Below are 10,624 nucleotides of genomic sequence, written 5' to 3' on the forward strand. Positions count from 1 at the left end.
ATCAAATTACACACACACACACACACATATATAAAAGTAAAAGTTAACTTGTCAAGACACAAATTCTACTGTACATAAAATAGATTTTAAATGTTCTCTCTCCCCAGTAGTTTGAGTTAGTTACCATAACTAAAATACAACCATTGTATTTTGTTAGTTATTAATGTACTAAAGCATCCTTTAAAGTCATTGCTTTAAAATATACTTCTAATGCACTTGTGTATGTTGAGAAACTTAAGTGTATTTTATTACAGCATACTTAAGTAGAGTTTAAAATGTTTTCCTTTAGAAATGTTTTAAAAATTACAGAGAATTATATTCTACTATTATGCTATATTATTATGTATTATATATATTATGGAAAACATTGATTCCAAAGGTCTGAGCAGTGAACGGTGGTGTACAAGTTATTAATATTTCTTTCGCCAAAAAAACAAGCAGTTCCACCAGAAACTAGTTAACTAGCGGAATCGTACTGACCTGTATTATCAGTTACATGTAGATCGTTTTGCAACCAATCAGGCAGCGTGTTTGAAACTAACTGCTGTCTAAATCACTGAACTGTTCTCCTTCCTTCTAGAAAGCTGGACTGGATTGATCTCCTCAGTGCCAGTAACAAGCTTGCGGGACTGTCAGCTTTGACTAAATCTCCTCAAAAGACCCCTCGACTCTCAGAACGAGGCCAAGAGGCCCCGCAGCCTCGGCTTTGCCTGGAAATGAATTTTCACACCGCCCGGCGAGGAGCTCTGCACGCCGAAAATTATAAACCTCTGAATTCCACTCCGAGCTGTACACGGCAGAGACCTCTTTCCAAGGATCTATAATGAGCAGACTGTACAGATTCACTCAGCCTCCACACACAGACAAAAACTAAATAATACATGTAAATGAATTGAGATGCAGCGTTATCAATTATTCATTCATGTACAGTTAAAAAAAAGACACTGTTCTTCCGTCACTCTAATATGGGTTTGAGGAGCCAGGACATAAAAGTACATCATGAAGAGCCTCGGAGAACCACAGCATTAATAAATCAATGTTTTATTAAAAAAAAAAGGTAATGATCACAGGTCACACACTGAACGATATTAAACAACTCAGAGTAAAAAAACTAAAACAAACCACAAAAAAAAATAAGGACATTACAAGAATTTACAAAAGTGAGGGAAAAAAAATGTTTGCTAACGTTGAACTAAAACACATTAAACCAAATGCGATGTATTTATATAACCATACGTAAAAGTTTCAACATCCCTGGTCAAATGACACTGTTGATCTTCTTTATAAAAGGGTTAACACATCCTCTACAGAGAACACAGTTAAATATGGCATTTTTCTGATCATTTTAGTGCACAATTTCCATTTATTTGCTGAGTTTAATATCAAAATGTGCTAAAACATTCTGCCTCATTTTATGTTTCCGTTTTCTCAATATGTTAAATCCAGCAAATAAACAGTGCGCATTAAACCATGCAAAAGTGTTTACTGTAAAACAAAAACATGCTCTTCGGCCAGGGGTGCCTAAACTTTCGCATATGTCTGTGTGTGTGCTTACAGTACTGTTTATTATACAGCTATTAAGTACAAGTTCTTCAAAAAGTACACAAAGGCTACGTTCACATTACAAGCCTCATGGCTTAAATCCGATTTTTCCTCAAATCCGATCTCTGACACAATGGTTCACACTCGTTTAGGTTATGATTCAAATCTGTCATTAATGTGACGAACCGGCGCCCTGAAATGACCCTCATGCGCACATCCTACTCAGTAACGTCACGTGAATGAATCATGTTCATCATCAACACAAACTAACGAGCAGAACGAGCTTCGCTGAGGAGATAATTAACTCTGATCAGCTCTCAGCTTCATTATTAGAGCGAGACGAAGGAGAAAAAGGTGAGATGAGTTGTTTCTCCATCTGAGCGTCATACGTATCCGATCTAGGACCACATATGAAAGTGGCTCAGGTTGGATTTGAAAAGATCAGATTTGTGTCCACACAGCCCTGAAAACATCAGATCTGAGTCACATTAGGGCAAAAAATCGGATTTGTGCCACTTCAACCTGGTAATGTGAACGAAGCCAAAGTCTCCAACACTGAGTGTAATGTTACACTTAGAAGTGTTTAATCTCTTCGTGGCCTCTGCTGCCACTTTAACTCCTCCATCCTTCCAAAAGTAAAATATTTTACAGACTGATAAATCAAAATTAGGAATATTTGGATTGTGAAAAGCAGAAAATGCAACCAACTTATACGACTGAACTTTGGAAGTGTGAAAATATCTCTGAAAAACTGAAAGAATGGAAGCTGTAATAAATGGAAAGAGTGGACAAACAAAGTGATATATTTAGTTGTTATGGCTTCGATGTAATTTTCTATTAATTACTTCACAGGCTTTTATTTTGACACTGCAAATTTATTAACTATACAATAAATTGTACTTAATGGCTGTTCTGACTGGAAATGAAATAAATGAAAGGGTGACCCGTGAGAGGTTCATGAACTGCATAAACTGTCAGAAACAGTAATAAAATTCTATAAAACGGAAAAATAATTTTTGTTTTTGAGATCAAGATTCAATGTGATTAACATATATTCTACTGAGTTCTAATTATGTCCTGATCAGAATTGGTTTGGCTTAGAATATTACAGTTATTTCAAAATAAAAGACAGCAAATTAGCTTGTCCTCTTGCAAAATAGGAATTGCAGCTGAGCTATGAACAATACTAACACAGACAGGACGCACCCAGATGCCTAGTTTGACTGTGGTTTCTTTGAAAGACATTGACCCAGAGGGAGGATACAGTTTTATGTGTCCAAACACTGTACCGACTGTTAGCTTCTTCAACTTTGCAATACTGTACTGACATCAGTCCACCCTTACCAGCTGGGCAGGCGTGTACAGAGTCCAGCGCTCTCTAGAGTTTGCCTGCCTCTTTGAACTTTAGCAGCAGCGCGTCGTCGGCCCGCAGGGGGAAGGTGATGGTGCGGCTGCGGTAGTAATGAGAGTCAGCCTGCAGGTTCTGGATGACGTCGGACAGCAGGTGGGCTCTCTCCACCCCACAGCCGGGAGCTTCGTAGTCCAGCGAGGTGAAGTGGACGTGGAGGTGGTAATAGGACGGCTGGTAGTGCAAATACACTCGCAGTTTAGATGGAGGGATGCTGTAGCGCTTCTGAATGGCCTCCTGTGGAGACAGAGCAGCAGATGTGCATTTCAAACTCAGTTTTTCTAGACTGAGCAACAGCTTTCGTGTCCCTTGATACACAGAATGAGCTCACTGAGGCAGAATCACAAAAAGTTCTTCCAGGACTCTTCAAAAGTCAACAGAGGGTAAAGGAAAAGTTTAAAGGGGGATGAAATTCAGAATTGCTCACACTGGTGGTGATAGGAACGAGACATCTGAAGCGATTAATGCCTCTAAAACAGTGTCTGTGTTTACATGCAAAGGTTTTTTGCCAATCCGACTGAATACATTCAGATTACAGATTAAGACTGAGGTGTTTACGCTCACTCTACTCACCAATCTGATGGAAAATCTCTGTTTACATGCTCACTACAAGTGATCCGATCCAAAATGATGCGCATGTGTGGAGTACCACTTAGTGAACATCACGTGAGTCCAGTCAGAGTGAGATGAGCAGCAGTGAGCAGCGCTTGTGTTTTTAACTGCTTTAAAATGATGTCAGACTCAGGAAAACGTCCTTCACATGTCCTTATTAAAGAAGGCCGAGAGGAAGACGTCGTGTTCTGAGACACATAAGCTGGACGTCCGTCCCACCGCCGTCTTTTAAAGATCAGAGCATAAACTTCGTCTCCTCTGCAGACCAGTTTCTGCTCCGCCATGTTGAACGTTATAAACTTTCACTATGATGTGAGGAACATGATCAGAATGGACTTAAACTTTCTGATAGGGAATGTAATCAGATACAGGCGTTTACACGGATATTATTCTTCTATTTAATTGATTATTTACAGGATTACCCACCTCGATCAGTTGGGTAGAAATTGTATTCAGAATGGCCTCAATCGGACTAGACTATTCTGACTGAGGTGTTCACATGGATGCATTCTATTCTGATTAAGTGGTCTCCAACTCTCCTCCTGGAGATCTACTTTCCTGCAGAGTTCAGTTACTACCTGCATCTAACAGGTCCCTATCCTTTACCTAACCTTAAAGGGGAACTCTACCTATTTTCTTCTTTTAAATGTCTGCATAATTAGGTGACAGATATAAACAGTCATTCGGAGTGGTTTGACGTGAAATGCTTCATCTATAGAGAAACTTACAGACTCTGATTTCTTTACAGTGGTGGTGATAGGAACCAGGGGTCGCCATGACTGCAACACAAATATAGTCATTTTATTCACTACCCAAAACCACCAGTGAACCAGTTTAATTAGCTGGAGCAGGTGTGGCCATCTGTGGTTGTAACTAGACTCCGTAGGAAGGTAGATATTCAGGACAAGGGTTGGAGATCACTGCTCTAAAAGCTTCATCATAGAAAATTATTCCATGTAATGGTTATGAATAAGCTGTCCAAGACATTACTTTCCGATGCTTTTGAGACAGAATCGAGACGTTGTCAGCTTTTTAAAACACATTAATAGCTAAGGGGTACATGTAGGGTGCTGTGAGGCAAAAGAATAAATCTAATGTTTTTTTTTTTTTATATTTGCCACTATTTACCATTACGAACACTGCATATAAAAACTCTCGTGTAGATGTAGGAGTTGATAAGTTTCTCTACAATGAACCATTTCATCAAACCACTCTAAACGACTCTGTTTACATCTCAACCAACGACATTTTCAAAAATCAGTGGAGTTCCCCTTTAAATTTGGCACACTCTTGCTAAACCTTCAAGTACATACTGCCATCTACTGGTCAAAGAAGGCATGAACACCACATGAACATGCAAACAGGGCTATTAAAAATTGTTATGAACACAAATAAATAAAATAAATAAATAACTGAAAAGTTCCACATTCAGATCACACACTCAGTTAGCGCTAACTCTTATCAAATTATTACTTCACAACCTCTTCTACGATCAGAGGTGGTTGGACACAGCTCTTTGTGCTTACCAGCCCCTTTTTCTGGATGTTTTTCAGTAATGGGAGGTCGTCTGATGTGAGATCCCTCAAGCTCTTTATGTCCCGTCGATGCGCGATGGCTATCAAATACAAGTCATCAAGCTGGAAGCAAGAGTTATTCATAATTATTAACTGCTGGATCAAATTATTGTGCCACATTTTTTAAACAAGATTACTTTTTAATTTAGTTAGGCTTAAATTACATTTCTCAATGCATTACATTTCTCACAATTAGTCTAAATTTATTACTATACTGTGTTTTTCATGGATGTTAACCCTAATAGTATAAGAAGTGCTCCACAAATTATGTTGTTCAAAATAATTTCATTGTAATAAAACTGTATTACATCCATTAAAACTGTACATTTATTAGCCCTGCAGGTGTTTGCCATGCATAAATGCTAAAATGTAAGAGGTTTTTCACTGCTAATTAAAGAAAGGATCACCAAATCTAATAAATTAACAAAATGAATTAATCAACAGAAAGATTTATTCCAAATTTCAAAGAGGTCGAGGTGGTCATTTTCATGCTACAACACTTTTGAGAAGATTAAAAAAAGTTTACCCACCTGCTTCTGGTCCCATTTGAAATCTGGCAGCAGGACAAACCCCACGTTCGGGTCTGGATCTTCAAAAACGATCCTATCAGCCTCAGCTTTCTTTTCCAAGATGTTGTACACCCACTGCAGAAGAAAGCAGGTCTTAACCATATATTATAAAAAAAAAATACAGCACTGTGCCTAGAAAAGCTACACTCTGCACTTGTAATGGGTGACATATTGGTTCATCCAGCATAGCGGCTGAAACTCCACTTAAAGGTATGAGTTTTGTCATTGCATTTATATCAGTGCCACAAGTAAGTGCAGATAATGCAACGTGCAAATAATATAAAGCACACAAATTCCCTCACCTCCCATGTAACGAGCTGCAGTCTGAGGTAAGTTAGTCTAGTTGTCAAAGGAGCAGAAACCAGATGTTAATCAGTTAAAGGAAGAAAAGAGAGTGGAAGGAAAAGCTGCGGTCTGGTTTACTGAAATACGGCAGATACTAAAAGACCTGAAACACTGTCGTTTAATAATCAAAAGAAGATCTATTTCTGCCATCTTATATACTAATGTACTGAATATTTAGTACTCAAAATTCAGTTTAAGGATCTACTAATTCATCGTTATACATTTTTTTAGAAATAAGTGTAAATTATTTTTGGCCCAGTATAAAATGTAAAGCATTCAGTCGCACAAGAATGTCTTCAGCATAACTTAACTGATTATAAATGAACTAAGCAATGTGGCTTTTAACAACTTGGCCTAGAATTCAACTGAAGTGTGCAGTCATGTGTATATAGAGTATTTTTCAGCGGCCTATTCACTCTATAACAGGAAACATGGTCCACAGACAAAACTGACCTGGACACTGAAGCTTTGGCTGTTGATGTAAGGAAGAGTGATGGCACTGTAGTCGTCCCCAGATTCTTCGATCAGAAACGTCTCCTGACGCAGATATTTCTTTACATGCTTCTCTGTTGCTGGGCAGATCACAGTGGTTTTGATTTCTGTGGATGAGAAAGAACTTAAATTAGCTCAAAGTCTTATCTAACATTGCTGATTTTGATTCTTGTACAGCAAGACAAAAACTTTTCGCCTTCTTCTGCACACATTAATCCTTCATTATATCCTGCATATCCTACATTTATTCTTGCATCTTATTTTTCCCTCTGAAGGCCCTCTTATGATGTCCGTGTGGGTTTATGTACAAACCCGTTTCCAAAAAAGTTGGGATGCTGTGCAAAGTGTAAATAAAAACAGAATGCAATGATCTGCAAATCATTTGAACCCCACATTTAACTGAAAATAGAACAAAGACAACATAAACGTTGAAACTGAGAAATTTTCTTGTTTGTGAAAAATATATGCCCAATTTTCAATGTGGTGCCAGCAACACGTTTCAAAAATATTGGGACAGGGGAAATAAAAGACCCGTAATATTGTGTAATGTAAAACAGCTGGCAGTTAATTTGTCAGTAACATGACTGGGTATAAAAAAAGCATCCCAGAGAGGCTGAGTCTTTCAGAAGTAAAGATGAGGAGGGGTTCACCACTCTGTGAAAGGCTACACGATCAAATAGCGCGATGATTCAAGAATAACGTTTCTCAACATAAAACAGCAAAGAACTTTTGCTTTTCATCATCTACGGTACATAATATCAATAAAAGATTCAGAGAATCCAGAGAAATCTCTGCATGCAAGGGACAAGACCAAAAACCAATACTGGCTGGCCGTGATCTTTGGGCCCTCAGGTGGCACTGCATTAAAAACAGACATGATTCTGTAGTGGAAATCACTGCATGGGCTCAGAAACACTTCTGAAAACCACTGTCTGTGAAAACAGTTCAGCACTGCATCCACAAATGCAAGTTAAAACTCTAAAACGCAAAGAAGAAACCAAATATAAAGAGGATCCAGAAACACTGCCGCCTTCTCTGGGCCTGAGCTCATTTAAAAAGGACTGAGAGGAAGTGGAAAAGTGTCCTGTAGTCCGACGAATCAACATTTAAAATTCTTTTTGGAAATCATGGACACTGCGTCCTCCGGGCTAAAGACCACCCTGTACACAGTTCAAAAGCCAGTATTCATGATGGTATAGGGGTGCATTGGTGCACATGCTATGGGTGACTTGCACATCTGTGAAGACACCATTAAAGCTGAACAGTTACACAGGTTTTGGCAACATATGCTGCCATCCAGACGCCATCCTTTTTTAGGGAAGGCCTTGCTTATTTCAGTGAGACAATGCCAAACCACATTCTGCAGTTCAGGCTACAGCACTCCTTATAACTTCAGCCTGAGCGGGCAGAGCGAAACTGCTGTAGACTGATTAGGTGGCTATATGTAAATACAAGTTGGCAGATGATGAATAGAGTGGAACTGAGGTCCAAATTTCAAGAAGGGATTTCACTGAATTACTTTGAAAGTGACCGTGATCGTCTTGGCTAGCATAACTTATTGGTTCCTACCGTTCAGATGAGGGGGCGCTTGGAGCTGGTAGGTGCTGTAGATGTCATTCTTCATCTCCAGCTTGAGTGTGCTGGCCTTCAACATGTCTTCAAGTGTGTCTTGCCTGATTGGCGTTTTCTCCAGTATGATAACGGCCTCCTGTTCATCCATCTAACGTGAGGACACAAACAAAGATGACCACAACGATCGCTAGCAAACTCACAGCCAACTAGAACCCATTTCCCCATCTTATTCTTGTATTAAGTAAGATATTCCTCATAAAAAATGTAAGGGCTTTTGTCTTTACCTCACGAAACCCCATCAATTTCTAATAGTTTCTCTGGAGAGCTTTTTAACTGCCTCCCACTTTCACCACTGACTGTACCTGCTATCTGTAAAGTCATTAAAGGGGAAATCCACTGATTTCTCTAAATGTCTCTAAATATGTATATGTCCTTACATCATTTAGATGTATATAAAGTCATTCAGAGCAGTTTGATCTGACATGAGCAGTTCTAGAGGAAACTACTAATTCAGAATTGCTCACATTGATAGCGATAGGAACCAGATTTCAGAAGGCCTCTAAAAGCTGTTATGAATACATTTCCTGACATACAGGACATTTTACAATAGTCTTGAGAAGGTTTTGGCCTAAAATGCATTTTAAAAAGTTAATTCATGGCAAAATAGTTATGAATACTACATATAAAGACACTTGCAGGTTCATCACTCTCAAGAAAACAGTCAGTAAGTTTCTCTACAACAAACCATTTCACATGAAACCACTCTGAATGAGTCTGCCTACATCTCAAAGATTCAATTATGCAGAATTTTTTTTGGAAAAATCTGTGGAAACACTTAAATGAGTAAAACACTAAAATACATTGGACACCTGACTGCAATGTTAGTGATGGGAACCAAATATTAACTTGGTTATGATGAACAAAGCCTTCGTGTAGTTTAATGCAGAACGTTAAAATGGGACTGTGTGGAAATCTCCAGCACAGGACTTAGGAAACCTAAGTCAGCCTCTTATCCGAATGTTCCCGTTCCACCTTAAATGGTGCAGCAGTTACATTCTGGCGCGCCAGGCTGCAAACACTTAAGGTGGACCGGGAGAATTCGAACACGAAGCCGAGTTAGCCGGTTAGCCTCCACTCTCCCGCCGCACCTTTCCGTGGACGAACACGGTCTTCTCCCGCGCAGAGTCGCGCAGAACCCGCTCCGTTTTAAAGCCGGATACCGGGCTGAGGACCGCGGGCCCGCCGTTAGTTTCCCCGTCGCCGTCATCGCCGCGAGCGCCGCCGCAGGAGTCCGACTTTAGCCGCTTCGGCGCGCTTTCCTCCACAGCCGCCGCCATCACTCTCAGCGCCCCGACCAGCCAATCACAGAGTGAAACGTCACCACAGCAGGGCGCGTTCACAGATACGGCTCTCGGCGCAACTCAACCTCTAATTCAAATTTAAAGTCAAACTCAAACCTAAACTGAAGTTTAAATTAAAACCTAAACTCCAGTTCAGGCTTAAATTCAAACCTAAACTCCAGTTCAGGCTTAAATTCAATCTCAAACTTCAACTCAAGCTTTTATATTTTTTATATTACATAGATATTTATGTTTTGCACTGGAACTACGAGGCTAATATGAAACAAATCTCTGCTGAGATTTTGAATGACACAGACTTCATGTCTCTGGTCTAAACTTCAGGCATGTTTTGACTGTACATCTGGGGTAACTGGGGGAAACCTAAAATTGATTTTTCGGTGATCTATTCCTTTAATACAAACAGTGATACACATGGCCTATTACTGCACGACATGCACAGTCAGAAAGAATAAAAAACAGTGAATAAAATAAAGAGATCGTAGCTTGTACACAACAACAACAACAACAACAATAATAATAATAACAAAGCTTTATATGTAAATAAGGCAGGTCGACACAGAAAGGGACTAATAATACATAAATAGATTTTTTTTACAGCGTTTTAAGCAAAATCTCAAATGGCTCCCTTCTCCCTACATAGTGCACTAGATAGGTCTTAAAATAATGGATGCTGCTTGTAAACAGTGCTGAGTCTTCAGCCATGTGTGCACAGTTCAGTTCTGGATTATTTATTTGGGTGTAAAATTTGGGCCTTCTGAGATTCAGCCTGAATCCTGGTTTTGGAGACCAACATCTCTGCATGGTTTGAGATATTTCCTCGACTCACAGCACCTCATCCAGCTCACGAAGAGCTCAGTAACCAGCTGAATGTGGATCAGGTGTGCTGAGACCAGGACCAGCTAAAAACCAGCACTGTAATTAAAGCAGCGTTCAGTGACCAGCATATATCTGCAGCGTGTGTAATCATTTATCATGACGTCATTATCCACAGGCAATAATAACGAATAATAACAATAAAAGTTCCCATTAAATCATATCTAAACTACACTTACAGGCTGCGAGGGATTGAGCTCTATGAAAGGCCCAGTCTGTTGGGTAAACTAAGCCCGCTCTCAATTGGTCACATCCATGTCACGTGCTCGTCTAACC

At 39.5% G+C, this 10,624-nt stretch overlaps 1 protein-coding gene across 1 annotated transcript; it reads right to left on the bottom strand.

The window, feature by feature from the left end:
• Window positions 1-1,802: 1,802 nt before the first annotated feature.
• dcps (decapping enzyme, scavenger) lies at window positions 1,803-9,451 on the bottom strand. The gene is made up of 6 exons (XM_036595614.1): window positions 9,263-9,451; window positions 8,112-8,262; window positions 6,504-6,649; window positions 5,667-5,780; window positions 5,089-5,199; window positions 1,803-3,187 (listed from the first exon to the last, which is right to left on the bottom strand). The coding sequence occupies exons 1-6, from the start codon at window positions 9,449-9,451 to the stop codon at window positions 2,921-2,923; spliced, it is 978 nt and encodes a 325-aa protein (XP_036451507.1). The 3' UTR covers window positions 1,803-2,920.
• Window positions 9,452-10,624: the final 1,173 nt, after the last annotated feature.

This window comes from Colossoma macropomum, unplaced genomic scaffold (assembly GCF_904425465.1).
Source record: "Colossoma macropomum unplaced genomic scaffold, Colossoma_macropomum, whole genome shotgun sequence".
Lineage (NCBI taxonomy): Eukaryota > Metazoa > Chordata > Actinopteri > Characiformes > Serrasalmidae > Colossoma > Colossoma macropomum.